At 37.5% G+C, this 17583-nt stretch overlaps 3 protein-coding genes and 1 non-coding gene across 9 annotated transcripts in view; 1 reads left to right on the top strand and 3 right to left on the bottom strand.

Annotated features, from left to right (window-relative positions):
• LOC137038685 (zinc finger protein 155-like) overlaps positions 1–17583 on the bottom strand; it is a 110727-nt gene that overhangs the window by 58824 nt on the left and 34320 nt on the right. The gene's annotated exons all lie outside the window — the stretch shown is intronic.
• Positions 281–353, bottom strand: trnaa-agc (transfer RNA alanine (anticodon AGC)). The gene has a single exon. It is a non-coding gene; the product is annotated as a tRNA-Ala (tRNA).
• Positions 600–10057, bottom strand: hpdb (4-hydroxyphenylpyruvate dioxygenase b). The gene is made up of 14 exons (XM_067412591.1): positions 9985–10057; positions 9852–9878; positions 9586–9648; positions 8590–8694; positions 8434–8476; positions 8258–8340; positions 8069–8158; positions 7155–7258; positions 6959–7036; positions 1917–2079; positions 1737–1808; positions 1456–1578; positions 1199–1315; positions 600–1074 (listed from the first exon to the last, which is right to left on the bottom strand). Exons 1-14 carry the CDS (start codon positions 9985–9987, stop codon positions 961–963), a joined length of 1185 nt encoding a protein of 394 aa, XP_067268692.1. The 5' UTR covers positions 9988–10057; the 3' UTR covers positions 600–960.
• Positions 14017–17583, top strand: part of gapvd1 (GTPase activating protein and VPS9 domains 1) — a 65002-nt gene continuing 61435 nt past the window's right edge. For all 6 annotated transcript variants that reach the window (XM_067413469.1, XM_067413470.1, XM_067413472.1 and 3 more), the window contains exon 1: positions 14017–14199. The gene's annotated coding sequence lies outside the window, so the exon portion shown is untranslated. The remainder of the gene's footprint in view (positions 14200–17583) is intronic.

The following is a 17583-nucleotide window of genomic DNA, read 5'->3' on the forward strand; positions in this document are numbered from 1 at the left end:
TAAGAATGTTTAGATATTTAGACTAGAAACAAGACAAAATTACTAAGCAAGAAGAACATTTTTGCAGTATAGCGGTACATGCATTCCTTTAAAAGGGGATTTGTTAAATTTGACAGGCTTGTGCGCTGCAGTTCATTGGCTGTTTGCCCTCCAGGACCCACGTGACTGAAAACCACGAATTCTGTTGGTTAAGGAATGTTGCTCAGCTTTGTAAAGCTTTTACGTTGTACTTTTGTTATTTTTATTATTTGATTATTTTTGCCGCGAGGAAAAAAGTGATTGGAGAATGCGGGCATCGATCCCGCTACCTCTCGCATGCTAAGCGAGCGCTCTACCATCTGAGCTAATTCCCCATTGAAGGCATATAGGTCAGAATACGCCGATTTGTAATGCTGAGCTGTGTGCTAATAGCACTATAGATTAAAGAAGAAGATAAAGACATATGACAAACACACCTTTTGAATCCAAATTGAAAGGAAACCTAGACATTATTATCGAATAAATATATGTTTGCGTTTGTAGCCTACTTTATTTAGTACAAAAGCAGACGAAAAATAATACGTAAAAATAAGAAGAATCGAAGGCTATTTTCATGCAAATGATATTTTTATTGCGTATTATTTCCAATCAAGCTGTAATTTTGTCAAATTAAGCATACGTGACGTAATACATAAAACGAAGGACAGTCCAAATATGTGATTTCCACTTGTTATTTCCACCACAGAATGCTGTTAAACTTAATTTGAGATGTGGTGGATATGAAACTGGTGGGAATGTTCATGATAAAGTTTATTTACCAAAAGTCCACAGGGTTAAAAGTGTCTGTTTGTAAAGAAACACTTGAGTAGAAAATATAATGGCCCATACTTGAAAGCCAAATGAAAAAAAGTAAATCATTAGCAAGTGCTGTGCATATTTCAATATATGTATGCATTTACTATGAAAAGCCTGGTTTAGCCGTTAACAGAGTTTTTCAGACGTGCCATTGGGTGTAAGGATGGTGAGGTTTCCTCTGGCATTTTGGTCAGCTTCAATAGCCTCAAACAGAGATTTGAAATTCCCAGCACCAAAACCCTGAAACAGCAGAATGCACTGTTACTTATGTATCATATATTTAATTATTTGGGAGACATTTTTAAGAATAGTTTTTGATCAATTCATTGCAAACTGAAATATGATTATGTAATAGCAATCTTACTTGATGGTTGTGTCTCTGGATGACCTCTAGAAACACGGTAGGTCTGTCCTGTACTGGTTTGGTGAAGATCTGGAGCAAGTAGCCATTGTCATCAAAATCCACCAAGATTTTAAGTTCCTGTTTAAAATGCCACATTATATTCACATTCTGCTTCAGATATATTAATGTGTTGACAATCACAAATTAAAAAGTTAGACTCAGCATTGTTTCATCTTGTGATAGTAAGCTAATAAACACTTTTGATTGTTGTATCGTACCTCCAGTATGCTTAAGTCTTCAACAACATTGACTTTGGAAAGCTTCAGCTTCTCCCTGAGCTGCTGGTAGTAAGTGTCAGGCACTGACATGAACTCCATACCACGTTCCTTTAGGTTTCTGATCTGAAAACATATCCTTGTCAAAGCAATATATATATATATACCTAAAGTAAACCTTTTCAGCTTTCACAAAGAACAATTCCAACCCTTTGCACATTACAAATTTAGTTTATCTCTGCACCAATTTTGTAAAACCTCTGATGATTGGCAGTTTTACTCACTGCTGTAATAATGTCAGAGGTGTTCATGGCGATATGTTGAACCCCTGGGCCACCGTAGTACTCCACATACTCCTAAAAGGAGAACAGATAGTTAATTGGATCGATGGATGGATGGATGGATGCATGCATAGATAGATAGATAAAATGAAGTACAGTAAATGTCATGTCTGTAATACATGCCTGGATCTGGGACTTGCGCTTTCCCGTGGCTGGTTCGTTGATTGGCATTTTCACAGTTTCTTCATAGTTGGCCACCACTATGGAGCGCAGTGCACTGTATTCAGTCTGTAACTGCTTGTCGTCTACAGACCAGAATCTGTGGAACAGCAGGTTCCTCTGATACCTTCATAAAAATACATACAGGTCTGTTCAACACAGTGATCCTGATGTGAAAACGCTTGACAATGTATCACCTATCAAATGATTACTTTTGGAGTTTTAAATACTTTTCAATACTTTTGGAGAAGTCATTATTTTTTAAATTTTTTTTAAATAGACCCCAGGCTATATTTTCTCTACCCTTTCAGATATTTGTGGGATTTTCTTGTTTTAAAGGTACAGTGTGTGAATTTTACTGGCATCTAGTGGTGAGGTTGTGAATGGTAACCGGTCACCCCTCCCTTTCGGAGCACTGAAGCTACCGATGCAGACACAGGACAAAGATCGTCATCTGAGACAGCAGAGAGTGACTGACCAGTGCTCTGTAGAGCAGTTTGTCCGTTTAGGGCTACTGTAGAAACATGACGGCGCAAAATGGCGATTTCACTGTAAGGCGACCCGTGGTGTATGTAGACAGAAATGGCTCATTCTAAGGTAAGAAAAACAATATCAGTACATAACTTAAGGTTTTATATATATCACTATAAGCATAGTTATGTATACTATATTGCATTTCTGTCAATTGATCATCTTAAATACTACACACTACACCATTAAAACATGCATTTTCATATTTGTATTATTTGTCAAATATTTTGTAATAATTTTACACTAAATATTGTTTTACTTAGTAAAACATATATATATATATATATATATATATATATATATATATATATATATATATATATATATATATGCAATCAAGATACAATCATTTGAGAAGAAAAATGACTTAAAGTGTTGTTTTCTAAAAAAATGTTTTCAAATGTATTAAGTTTATGGTTAAAAAAACAAAGAATTATTAAAGCTGCGAGCAGCGATGACGGGCCCAAGCCGGTGGCACCGCCACCCCAGTGGCATCAGCTTACCGTATTTTCCGGACTATAAGTCGCACTTTTTTTCATAGTTTGGCTGGTCCTGCGACTTATAGTCAGGTGCGACTTATATATCAAATTTAATTCATACTGACTGACAAGAATAAACATATAGCCGCGAGAATGCGCTCTATGCTGCTCCTGTAGCCTAATATTTACTTAAAGACAACAACTTAGAAAGACTGAACACAAACAAAATGCCCCCATAAAGAAAATCTTATTCTGCAAAATACAAACAGCATGTAGTAAAACATGCAGCGGAGAACGATTCTCACAGCGTTCGTCTCGCGCGGCAGAGCCTCTCCCGGCAGAGAGTTCAAGCCTCTGTGGACTCGTTCCTTCAGCTCTGGCCATCTTGCTTACAGTCCGCAAGTAGATTTCTTTTTCTTCTTCATCACAGTTAAAGTAACCTCTGCTTTTCGCCAGTCCTTTACAAGTTTCTCACTCACTTCAAACTTTCTTTCTTCTGCTCGGGTTATGCAGTGAAGCGGGCACGAGCGAGTGCTCGCGAGCAGGTGCTCGCATGCGCGCGCGCGGGTGCTCGCGTGCTCGCATGCGCGCGGCTCCAGCTCTGCCCTAATGCGACTTATAGTCCAGTGCGACTTATATATGTTTTTTTCCGCGTCATGACGCATTTTTTGACTGATGCGACTTATACTCCGGAGCGACTTATAGTCCGGAAAATACGGTAACTGTGCACAGCAGGCAATAGGCATTTAATATGGGAAAAAATAAATAAAGAGACTATGTCAAAGTCATTTGAATTCACCTCATTAACTGCAGCAACTGGTGCTGCTATGACCAGGAACCACAACACTCACATCTATGAGATCAATTACATTTTATTCATTAATTTTATGTCAGATGATGTCAAATGTCAATTTCAAAATGAGTGCAGAACACTGTCCAAATGCTGAAGTTATATTATCCTTACACTTTTCTTAAAAATAAATTTGCCAAATCAGAGACCGCAACAATGATTTTAATATCAGTGTCAGGTAAGAGTAATATGCGTGCATATAATTTATGGAAGTTTATTATAAACAGCCACTTTTATAAATTCATGTGAAATTATTATTTTTTATTCATTTGAATTCTATCAATAAATAATTAGTTTAAAGAGGTGTCATACGTGATCTTTGCAAACACAGCACATGACCTTCTTTAAAGCCCATGTTATAGAAAACAATTAAAAGTATTAGGATATCACTTTCAATTATGTGCAAATGTATTTTTTTGCAGCTCAAAATTTTGTAAGTTCAGAAGACCAGTATTTAATTAAAGATATAATATATGTTTTAGTTTTTTACTTATTTTTCACAATAAAGTGATAGATATTTGTGATATCCTATGGTATGAAAGGGTTAAATTATTAAAAAAACAAGAGACAAGGTGACACACAGAGTGAGAGAGACCCCCTCCACACACACACACACACACACACACACACACACACACACACACACACACACACACACACAGTGATCCTGAGGAGGGGGGGGGGGTATCTAATTATATAAAACAATATTGTCAATGCCCTACAAATAAACTGGTTTTATACATTTATTTTTTTATTCAAACCCAGAATAATATGTTTAATCCTTTAATGCAGGCCAAAGCACAGCATTGAGAGGTAATTGTTTTAGACAGAAGAGTGGCTCACACACACACACACACACACACACACACACACACACACACACACACACAGTAGAAATCAGTGACACGTGTCCCCATGAGTCTGTGTGCATTCAGGTTGAAGTCCCCACCAGGCTAGAAAAAATAACACACACACACACACACACACACACACACACACACACACACACACACACACACACACACACACACACACACACACACACACACACACACACAGACAGTAGTAACGCTGAAGTATGCTGCAGGCAACCCTTATCAGCTAAGCTCAGCCCATCCACCATCCCCCCCCTCCCAACACACACACACACACACACACACACACACACACACACACACACACACACACACACACACACACACATGTCTGGTTCACCATCTTTTTGGGGACTCAGCATAGATATAATGGTTTTTATGCTGTACAAACCATATATTCTGTCCTACACTGCCCCTGCCCATCACAGGAAACTTTCTGCATTTTCACATTTTCAAAGTAACTCATTCTGTCTGATTTATAAGCTTTTGTACCCATTGGGACGTCCCCATGAGTCTGTGTGCATTGAGGTTTAAGTCCCCACCAGGTTAGAAAACCATTCACACACACACACAGAGGCAAGTTTTTTTGCTTGAAAACTTATACAATATTGCCCTCTACTGGTCATTTAAGGGAGAGCATAAGTTTTGAAGAAAAAAAAAAAAAACAGTGTGATATAAAGAATAACCAGCAGGTGGGAGTATAGTCTTATTTATGAACCAGTTACTTGTGTCTCTCTTTTGTATTTTTTAAGCTTTTGCTACGGGAACACCGTTTGAGATATCCAATAACCGTTCGCATTTTAGCATCTTCTGTATATTTACTTCATGTTGTCCGAGTTTGGAGGAGATTGAATGAATCGCTTTTGAGGAGTAGGTAAAACCTCAGAGCTCGCTTTCCACTTCTTGTTATCTTCCAACCAAATTATCTGACTTCCTGTTGGTCAGAGCTAATGACTGTAAATTAGAAAGTTGTCCGGCTCGAAATGTACAATATATATACCGAGTTTGGTGACTGCAGATAAAACTAACCCCCCCATTTTGGACAAAAGTGACACACTTGCTGCTGCCAGTTGGTGGCGCTATAACTTTGACTCACAAAAGTCATATCCATGTGATCGGCCTCTTACAACGAACACACAGCTGAAGTTTCATCAAAATAAATTAATGTATGCAAAAGTTATAACACACTTCCTGTTTCCCTTTTCTCGCCATAAATTTGTCTCTTCGCCACGGCCAAACCGTTTGAGATATCAAAAAGTTGCTCTCAATTTAGCATCCTCAGTGTCTTGACTTCATGCTGACCGAGTTTGGTGCTGATCGGGTAAATCGTCTAGGAGGAGTATCGCAAATTCCACAGCATGTGTTTTCCGAACAACCCATAATAGCTCACTTCCTGTTGGGCGAAGCTTATGACTATGAGTGCGGAAGTTGTTTGGCCCGATGAGATCTATAAGTGTACTGAGTTTCATACATGTACGTGCAAGTGTGTTTAATATATAGACCCAGTTTTTCAAGGGGGCGCTGTTGAGCCCCCCTGCCACGCCCGGGTCAAAGGCCTCTGCCAGACCCTGTTGGCCGCACATTCCGATGCATGTGCAAAGTTTCAAGAGTTTTCGAGCATGGGAAGGGCCCCAAAAATGCCCAAAAGGCGAAAAGATAATAATAATAATAATAATAATAATAATCCTTAGAAGAACAATAGGGCTCTGCGCCCTTTCAGGGCTTGGGCCCTAATAATCTAGGTTTCCCTTTTTTTGTTGCTGCAACGTTTTAACAAGAGCTGGACGCGATGGGATGGGGTCTGGTTTAGATAATTCTGCTATTATAATCCCGCACCACCCTCTCCCCCTCCCCACTGTGTCTAACTGTCTCCAGATGGTGTCTCAGATCCTTTGAAAAGTAATTTTGCTGAGTCATAATTACTATGGAGTTTTCATGCATAATATTTAGTTGTCCACTACCAGAGACTGAAATACAACCATCCCATCTGCTGTCTCTGTCTATCCTCTCTGATCTTTCCTCTCTGTCTTTACTACATCCTCACCATGGAGACAAACTGCTGATCACTGGGGAGGGGTTCTTGGCGTATTCTGATTGGATGGAATGGATTGGGAGTTTCCCCCCAAAGACTTGCAGTGTTCTTAGCGAGTACCTCTTGTGACTTCTTTTGTGCTTTTCAGTCTTGACAACCCTGGCACAGAGGTCTGATGCTGTCTGTCTGTTATAAATTACGCAGTTGGAATAATTTTAATAGTTTTTATATATATATACCACTCTACTATAGGCACCATCTCATTGTCTGCCTGATTTCCAACCACATGGTCAATGAAGTCCAGCTTCCCACTCGGCCTGTGAAAGAACAATCACGTTAAGACACAAAAGAAAAGGACACAGATATAAAAATCCATCCATGTGTGATCTGAGATTTGGACCTCATGAGAAGAGAAGGACATATCAAAACACTCACAGTTTTGCCAAGAAAGGGTCACAGAACAGAGGAGCATGGAATCCTGGGAGGAAGAGCCCATTATATCCTGTCCGCTCTATAAGAGTATGAGTGGTGTCACCATACTAAAACAATAAGGAAATAAATCAGAGCAGAAATGGGACAAAAAGTGTGATATATGTATAAAAACCCACACATACTAGCGTTTGAATGTTTGGGGTTGGTAGGATTTTTGGTAACACTTTACAATAAGGTCTCATGTGTTAACATTAATGTATTAACTAACATGAACTAACAGTGAGCAATAAATTTGTTACAGTATTTCTTCATCTTTGTTAAAATTAGCTAATACAAATCCAGCTGTTCTTGTTAGTGCACAGTGCATTACATTAACAAATACAACTTTTGATTTTAATAATGTATTAGTATATGTTGAAAATGAAATTAACATTAACACAGATTAATTAATGCTGTAGACGTGCAGTTTATTATTAGTTAATGTTAACTAATAAAACCTTATTGTAGTGTTACCGGTTTTTAAAAAATGTTTATGAATGAAGTCTCTTGTGCGCAACAAGGCTGAATTTATTGGATCAAACATACAGTAAAACAAGAATATATTAAAATAAGTTTTCTGTTTAAATAAAGTTTAAAATGTATTCAATTCCTGGGAAGTTTCAGCATCATTACTCCAGTCTTCAGTGTCACATGATCCTTCAGTATTCGTTCTAAATGCTGATTTGGTGCTCAAGTTGTATCATTTTTTAAATTATCATTATTATCAATGTTTAAAAAAGTACGTTATTCAGGAAATTTTCAAAGGAATAGCATTTATTAATTTATTTGTTAAATGATAAATGTCTTTACTGTAACTTCAATTTAATACATCTTTGTTTTTTAAACTTATATAAACACATGAGATGGATTATACATACTGTCTGAAGTACTGCCAGCTTCACGCTGCCAAACTTATCCTCCAAAACATGAGGCTCTTTAATGATAATTGCACCCCGTTCTCTCGCTTTCTGCAGGAAAAAAATTAAGCCAATAGGTGATTACATGCAAATGATGCCCAGAAGGTATTTTTAAGAGATAAAGCATGAGAGAAAACCATCAGCATTTACCTCTGCCAGGAAGTCACAGTTCTTTACAGTGAACGCTACATCTTTAACACCATCTCCATGTTTCACCAGGTGATCTCCTATCTCTGTTCAAGGAAAATGACAGATTGTACAGTACAGGATGTGGTTTTAAAGATACCATAATACCAAAAACAGTAATACTCATTTATCGGTCATACCTTTATTACCAGGATTCAAGGCAGAGGTGAAGACATAAATAATCTACAGGAGAAAACACTGATCAGAGAACATTTCTATTTGGCCAACGCAGATCAAACTGGCCAGGCTTTACAATGCATAAGGAAGGAAAAGGATGGACACAATATGACTCTCACCTTCCCCTGTTTCACCGCATGAGACACAACATCACGACTGCCTGTCTCCAGCCCACGATACGCCAAGGGCTCAAAACCCATTTTATTACAGTAATAAGATGCTGCCTGAGATGCATCACAGCACAGAGAGGAAAACAGAGAGAATGACAAGATGGGCAGATTTGAACAAACTCGTTACAGTAACTAAAGTTTCAAAAAATAATAAATAGGATATCAGCTATCTGAATGTTAAATAAACTGTTCATCTATATCGTATGCATTTTGATAGATTTGAACATTCAAATAATTGAAACAAACTATTCATAAACAGTGTTGGGTGTAACTAGTTACTAAGTAATTAGTTACTGTAATTGAATTACTTTTTTTGAAAAAGTTAAAATTACGGTTACTTCTGATGTAACTGAACTAAATACTGTGTAAAAATATTTGTTTAAAATGCATGTTTTTATGTATCCTTCTCTCATTTGTAATACTTTGGGGTCAGTTAATAAGAATAATTCATGTAGTTTTATATTAGTTCAATGAATTAAAAGAGTCTATCCTTCATATCCTTGAATTACTTAACTATTCGAGGTTGATATAGAATTTAGAAAGTAATTAACAAGTAGTCAAATACTTTTTTTTTGGAAAGAGTAATTTGTACAGTCATCTAAATACACTATTGAAGATGTAATTAGTAACTAGTCATTTATTACTTTTTTAGAGAAACTTACCAAACACTGTTCACAAACAGAAACTTCAAAATGAAACCATACAAACATGTTTTGTTTTTTGTCACATGATAGTATGATAATGGCTCCATCTACTGGGGGAATCACAGAACTCACCAAAAAGTCTAAATATGGAAGAAATTAGTGAGTGGAGGATGGTGGTTTCTGCAGCTGCATGCTTATTGCCCCCACCCCTGAAAAGAGCCAATGGCATCTCCCTACTGGACACCTCCTCTAATATTCAGAAACAAACAAATTCTACAAACTTATATTGTTAAAGAATTACCTGTTTGGCATTTCCAACCCAGAAAGTGATGTGGTCAAAGCAGACAAACCTGCCCTGCTCGTGCTGTGACATATACAAACAATTACAGCAATTACGGTGATGTAAAATTGGATATCTTCTATTCCACTTAATAGTCTCATATCAGAATTAACCTGAAGCGTCTGAAGAGTAAAATAATGTAGCCTGCTCATGTAGCAAAGTTCAGCATGCAGATGGCATGCTATGTGTGTGTGTGCGTGTTTGTGTGTGTAAAAATAATATCATACCTTTTCACCTTTGTCAGTGTAGGTTGTCTGTAGAAAAAAGAGAGAAATTTAGGCTTTTTTGATTTGTTTGGTCAGTCAGTTAGCACATCAAATGTATCACAATCTTAAAATTCTTTCAAATCAAGTGTTTTACCATCTTTTAGTGGTTCTTGCAGACACCTTCTTCTTGGGTCAGTGGCAGAAATGAGGTGAGGTGGCGAGTGCAGATGCTGCAGATGTGAATTTGTAGTACTTTGTGAGACTCCGCCCAGCGGCCATAGAGGAGGAGAGCAGCACTACATGATGCTCTGCTGTTGATATAAGCTTCTATTTTACTATAAGTACATTTTAATATAATATCATAATATGTAATACATACTAAATATATAATAAACACTTACATAATAAGGTTTCATAAGCTAATTATTAGTTAGGTTAGTTAGGTTTAAAACTGTACCAGTCTAAGGAGTAAGTCCAATGTAAACATCTAGCTCTAAAAATACAAAACCAGGGAAATGAACAGTAGAATAATCGATCTTATGATATCTGTCCGCTTTAAAAGACATGCTGCTGTTTTTGAGAGATGTTTTTGAGGTTTTGTTTTTCGTGACTCCAGCTGTTTGTCTAAATGCAAAAGAGGAGGAACACGGTTCCTTCAACCCCATTGGCTAGTCGAGTTTTCAGGGCGAGTGGTATGAGACGATTTAGTAGATGTTAAGCATATATTGAAAGTCCTACACATTTAAAAGTCATATTTACTATTAATTCCCAAATTGACAAGACATTAGCTAGGCTATAGCTAATTCACAATTCCTCAATTACCTACAAAGCAGCGTATTTAAATGTGAGTTTGTATTTATGACTGATTGAATGTAGGCTAAATTAGTAGACTATTTCATTCGACAAAAAAAAAACTAACAAACAAAAAAAAAAACACTTAAACACGTTTAAGTTACTATAAAGTGTTACAACCAAATTAAATGATAGATATTCGTGTTAGTTACATTTCAGCATGAAAACAATTGATGTAAATGATTCCAAAGAACTGCAGTGTCATAGTGACACTTAAAAATCAAACCCCTCTCTGTCACCCCCCTTCTAACTAGAAAATGCAACAGGGTAAACACAACGTTTAGTGTAACAGCCCCCACTCCCCCCTTTTAAATAGCGTTAGCTTGCAAAATGCTTTTAACACACTGGGGACTTCATTAACAGTGTTTAAGCTGCCACTGAGAACAATGTTGATGCTGAGGAGTTATATCAGGTGTGATGCATAATTTATACACAATATATAATTTTGTTTTCGTTTACACTATTAGTGGCTTAGAATAAAAGTATGCACTAATTAAAAAATTACTAAAGTTTACTTTATTAATAGGCTATATATAAAGAAAATTATATTCATGTTTTATAATAACATGAGCTTTCATATTTACATCAGTTTTCTGTCTGGAAAAAAAGCAAAATTTGTATGGCCCAGAAAAAAAAAATCCTCTTCTGAGCTGTATCAAATGATCACTTTGCTACTGTTACTGTGAATGCCTCTGATGTAAGTGTGTATGTGTTCTCAGGTGTTCTAACCTTCTGAGAGCAGGTATTTGAGCAGTAGACTGGCAGTAGCTGAAATGCAAATGAGCATTTGAGCGTTCAGGGGAAAGATGTTGATGCACATGAGGTATGTTTCCCGAGAGAACAGTGAGGCAGTCTATGGCCGACGCTGATTGGACATTTACAGTTCTTGGGGGAAATACAGTGCTCTTAGCTCAATGTGATCTCAGCACAAGTCATAGGAGAGATCAGAGTAGAACGGAGAAACAACAAAGAGATACTAAAACATGAGACAAGCTGTAAAAAGATTATAAAACAAGAATGAAGAGTGAAGAAAAGTAAGTAAAGTAAGTAAAGAAAAGAGAACAAAGAAAGCCAAGCATCATGAATGAGCAGACAGAAGAAAACCCAGCCATCCTGCAGAAGTGGTTACAAAAGACGAGAAGCAGAGACGACAGAGAGAAGGAGGAGATGAACATGCAGGTTGAAGCGGAGGGGTCTGCTGTTCTTGAAGAAATGGAGGAGAAGAATGAAGCAGCAGAGACGGTTACAAACAAAGAAAAGCATACTAGAGTCCATTCAGTTTTCTCTCTGGTGAGGAGTCAGATCAGGACGCAGGCCGGTTCGGATGGTCAGCGCATGGGCATACTAGATGTTGTAAACCAAATCAAGGAACTGGAGAAGAACAAGAAGGAACATGATGAACCTACACCCACAGTTGAGATCAGCTCATCTGAGAACACAGCGGATCAGGCGATCCATAAAGAGACTGTAGAAGAGGATAAGGAGAGAGGTCAAGAATTATGTGTAGCCTTGTTGAAGGAGATATTGTTGAACTTAGAGACTTTAAAGACGGATTTGAGAGAGGAGCTCGCTCAGCTTCGCTGCGACATGCAAAGCTACACGGAGCAGGCGCTCTGCGGCCTGGAGACCCGTCTAACCAACTTACTGAGAATACAAGTGCTGGCTCGCACAACTCCCTCTGCACTTCCCAGAAACCACACAGTCGAACCCATGGAGACCAAGAAACACAGACCTCCCAGCATGCCTCCCCTGGGAACATCTAGGAGACGAGTGCTCAACCGCACAATGACCACCATCACCCCTAAAACTTGCCTACCTCTGTCCCTGGGGCCACGCTCCAATTCTGAGCCACTGGGGGGCTGGGGAGCTGAGACTGCCGCCAACAACAGCACTCCGTTGCTGAGGAGAGACGAGGCGGCAAGTCATCCTCCTGGGCCGTTGCCTCCTGCTCTGCCTCCTGCACAGAAAGGCAAGAAGGCTTTGCGAAGCAGGACTCGCATTGGTAAGCCAACATGCTAGACAGGTCAGCGACTCAAACACTATTTGGAAAAGGTCATTAAAAGGTCATCAGGGGAGACACCAGCATCATTCTGTACTTTCAGAATCAATGGCAGAGATCACAAGATAAGATCATTCAATGTGAACAGCTGCGAAGAGAGCTGAGGAGCACACGTGTTCTCTTCTGTGCTTATACTGTGTTGTTTGTCAATGGAATTATTGAAGGCAACCCAGAAAAAGTCTACAAAATTAATCTCAAAGAAAAAAATAGATGCATCAAGGAGGTGAATAGTATGTATAAAGCTGATTACTAAGACATAGGGAAAAAATAGCCTATACAGGATGAGGGACAGATGAATTTAAACTCTCTCAATCTTTAAATAGTTTTATCAGAAGGATTGACATTTTTTTTTTTTATTAATGAACTAACAAAAACAAACATATCTCTTCCGGGATCTTAATCTATGTATTTTCATTTGTTCTGTCCAACTGTATTGATTAATTGAACAGTAAGGCATGTTTGATGTTTTGTACATTGGAAATTGACAATAAGATTCCAAATTGTGATTGGTAAAATGTTATTTTGTTTATGATTTTTTGTTTATGAGGTTCTATCGAGCACATGAGTTTATAGTGATTTAGATTTCATTTATTTGTTTACATCCACTTTGCACATTTAATGATATATATATAATATTGATATTTATATTATTTATGTACATGATTGGATGTATATTGTCAGTAATAAAGAAATGAATGCTACAATTTCATTGATTTGTATTCTAATTCAATTGCCTATTTGCATACAGTTCCATTAGAACTTGTGTCCATTGCATTTACATTTAACAGTTTTTATTCAAATTGGTCCTAAAAATTCTTATTATAGGCTTTATCTGCAATTTAAGAGCAATTATTATTATTATTATTATTATTATTATTATTATTATTATTATTATTATTATTATTATTATTATTATTATTATTATTATTATTGCAACATAGACAGAAAGGCTATGTTGGCTATATCGGAAAGATTAAAAAATAAATAAAATATAATACAATTTTCATATTACATCCTTGTAGCGACACCTGCTGGTCAAACAATTTAATGTCCAAAATGCCAATGTCAATTTAAAGGTCTCAGTGAATCACGAGTTCACAGTCAATCCTTATTTCTCTAAAGTAGTTAAATGTATTACTAGTTTTTATGTATCGTTAAAATAAAACAGTGATGGGAAACAAACTGTAAATACAAAACAAAAAACACAAAGTTCCATTCGCTGAAGGTCTGCGCAGGCTTGAATTGCGCATGCGCATGGCGCGCGTCTCCGTTTGATGACAGCTGTGTGCGCTGTGGCTGTTGCTAAAGGGAGGAGAAAATCTCACGACGGAGGACTTTTTATCTCTTTCATTCGCAGCTTGGACATTTGAAGGACTGAAACGAGAACAAGACTGTAAAACCGACCTGTACCAGTCGCGACTGAATTTTGGACTTAACACCCAGCCGTCAAATTAGTCGGTAAGTCTGTTGTACGCTGGCTCGAGCTGGTTAATGTGACACTTTAGCGAACTGAGCGTTAGCTGCTTGTTGGCCTGCTTGTCTCGGTCATGTTGTCACCTTTTGTTTTTTAACCCCGTTTGTTGCCAAATTAAGCTCTCAGGAATATATTTCGATTTCTTGGGCTATTGTTACCTGACTGCAGATTACGAAGCACTTCTAAGCGAGGTATTTCATTTATTCTTGCGCTATAAAACACGATGATTCCTTCGCGTATGATTGCTGACACCGACTCTTGCAGCTTTTGTTGTCATGCACTTCTCATTGACAGTCATGCGGTTGTATTAATGCCAGCTGCAGAGGTGTATTTGACAGTGTAAGGCCGTAAGTGGTTTGTATAAATTCCTTTCAATGTGAATTGCACATGCATTTGCAGCCGATATTTCGTTTGTGTTGTCACTCACATTATCAGGTCTCGCGGTGCTGTATCTATGTTTACTATGATGAGAGCCATCTGTCTTATGTGACTGACGTTATAGACGTTTCCCATTGGGATCGAAATACAAATGTGGAATTCATTGCTGTTGATAGATGACAAATGCTCTGCCATGCACACCAGTGTTGTTTGCATCAAATCTCTAAATTAAAGGGTTTTCTGGTCACTTATTTCCAAACATCATAATTTGTCTGGAATTAAGTGACCTAAATAAGTGTGCTAACCAGGTTTAGCTGGCACATTTTTACACAATGGTAAATTGGTGTGCTTTACATAGAAATAATTAAATGAAAGAAAAATAATCCTTTATTTGAAAACAATAATAAAAAATAAAAAACAGTGATTCAACTAATTCAGACCAACAGCATAATTGCAAATGTAATGTCACCTTAATACAACAGTTCATTAAGCAAGAAGTTAATTTTAAGTTTGTTAATGCAAACATTGCCCACTTTAAAAGTTGGCATGCATTTAACCCCATCTTTTTTTCAAAGGGTTAGTTAACCCAAAAATGAAATTTCTTTCATTAAATACTTCCAAACTAGTAAGGCATTTGTTCATCTTCGGAACATTTTTGATTGCCCAGAAAGGTATTAAAGACATTTGTTCAACCTTAATCTTATGAAGTGACGGGAGTCGTTTTTTTGTGTGCAAAAATCATACAAAAATAATTACTTTATTCAACAATCTCTTGGGCTAGACTTGTTTTTTATTTTTTTAATTCAAAATGTCATTATTTTATCCCAGACTTCTCTCTAGTGACATGTGCAGGACTTCTCCAATCATTTACTCCACTTAAACCCTGTCCCGGCATAATCGACTGCAAGATCACATTCATTTGAGTGCTGCATCTCTGTCAAAATCCATTCAATACTTGATACGTTGAGCCAAGTCCCGCCCTACATTTGTAAGTCACAGTAGGAAGAAAAGATCTGTCGGTGCATTCATTTCATCGCAACTTTAACCGCCTATGGAAATTGTCCCAAAAAGAGCCCATACTCGCCACATTACATACAAAGTGGTGCTACAAATACATTGTGGCATGCTCTGTGGCATAATTAAGAGCAAGTACAAAATAAATTGTTGTTATTTGTGGTTTTGATTGTGTATTTGGGTAATTTCAGGGGAGGGAAATTGTGATCCGTACAGCTTGCTTGCTCAAACACATGCTGTCTCAGAAAAGCCAGCCTTGTATCTTTTAGACAATGGCCAAATCCTAGAGTGCTCTTGTTTTCTAATCAGTCAGCTGTGTGTGGTTTGCACATTAGGTACTGCTTTTCTGATCTGGTTCATCCCCCAACTGTTTGGCCGTCCTCATTGAGGATATGAAGCTCCTCCCATTGCATCTCCTCAACACATGCCAAAGCTGTGACATTAGGTTAGCTGTGCTAGTTGCAGCTAGTTGATTTGATGCATTAACAATTTTAGTGGCGCTTGTATCTCAACAACTACTTTCACTAGCCTAGTATAGTGAATGCTCAGTAAGGATGTTTTTTGATGCCAGTTTACACCTACCTCTGCCAAACGTCCTTCGTTGAAGTGCTATGTCCTGATGAACCATTTCAGTTTTTGCATTTTTAACAGGCTGCATCTTTTTGTCATGTGACTGAAGCAGTGTACAAACTGTTGAGGTGATTCTGAGGTCAGGCAGGATGCGTTTCCAGCACAGTCAGGAGTTAGGAAGTGTGAAGCTCCAGATAGTGTGTGTGTGTGAGAGAGAAAAGAGAGTGCACTGACACATATAGTAATTTCAGAGGGGCCCTTAGCATATTTTTCTTGGCGGCGCCTTGCTGTTGGTATTTGGCAAAAGCCGCAAAACTGTTGAAACTATACTGAAACTACAAATGATGTGCTTGTAAACATTAAGATGTGATTTATCCTCTTCTTCTGAGATTGTTTAATTTAGTATGATGAAATGTTTTTTTTTTTAAACTTATTTTTTATTTCTGATGGCGTCGAGCTGTGCAATTTTGGATAAATTGAGAATCAGAATATTTTTGGCTTAAAATAGAGATCACGATTATCCCACGACTCTGAAAAGCAACCCTGTACTGACACACTGAAGCTCGTCACCATTGGCTAGTCAGTTTTTTATTTTAATACTGGTGAAACAATGTATTTGATACAATCTTTATTTGAAGAGTAAAAGTTACTGTGCATGAATAGTCGAATATTCGAAATGTAATTAATATTAGAAAACGAAATACTATTCGAATTTTACTGCGTTGATTTGCTGGCCGTAAATGCAGTGAATACATGTTAAATCCATCTAAATATTGCAGTTTAATTTAGTTTTTTATCACATAAGGCCATCCTTAAAAATATTCTTGTTTGCCGTAACCCGACCGACCCTGTCAATTTAGGGCCGACTCAATTTTTTTTTTTTTTTCCCTTTTAGTCCGACCGACTTGCCGGTTGTAAATGGGCTTTAAGACCGACCAATTTATTTTTTTACTCTTCAAACAACTAATACAACAGTAATAAAATAATATGAATTATATTTTAGTAAGTATTATAAATGTATAAATTGCCTGGGCCACAAACGAAGGCTACGTTCTTTCTTTATAGAAAAACCCGTGACGTCATCTATGTTTACACTATGGTTAACGGATGTCACACTATGGCCTGCACGTGCGTTCGTTTCGGCTTATCTCTCATTCACTGTAACGTTAGACTGTTAAAGCCCTGTCAGAGATTTCGCCGCATTGTGTGACAGGAGTCAGGACCATGGACACGTTACACACACCAGGCAAGTGCACTGCAGAGGGGAGGGCTTTGAGCCACTGCCCTTTTTGAAAATTAATCAAAATTGCCCCTCTCAACATTTATCATTACTATATTGTGGCGAATAAAACAGAATTTGAATTATAATTAATATAACAACGTGTACAAAACAGTAACAAATGGCG

Source organism: Pseudorasbora parva, chromosome 13, assembly GCF_024679245.1.
Source record: "Pseudorasbora parva isolate DD20220531a chromosome 13, ASM2467924v1, whole genome shotgun sequence".
NCBI lineage: Eukaryota > Metazoa > Chordata > Actinopteri > Cypriniformes > Gobionidae > Pseudorasbora > Pseudorasbora parva.

Excerpts from the sequence above, each read along its gene's own strand:
- hpdb (XM_067412591.1), bottom strand. Across the intron at positions 1,579-1,736 it reads CCTCTGACATTATTACAGCA|ATCAGAAACCTAAAGGAACG; the intron begins GTGAGTAAAACT and ends ATATGTTTTCAG. Across the intron at positions 1,075-1,198 it reads TCCAGAGACACAACCATCAA|GGTTTTGGTGCTGGGAATTT; the intron begins GTAAGATTGCTA and ends CTGCTGTTTCAG.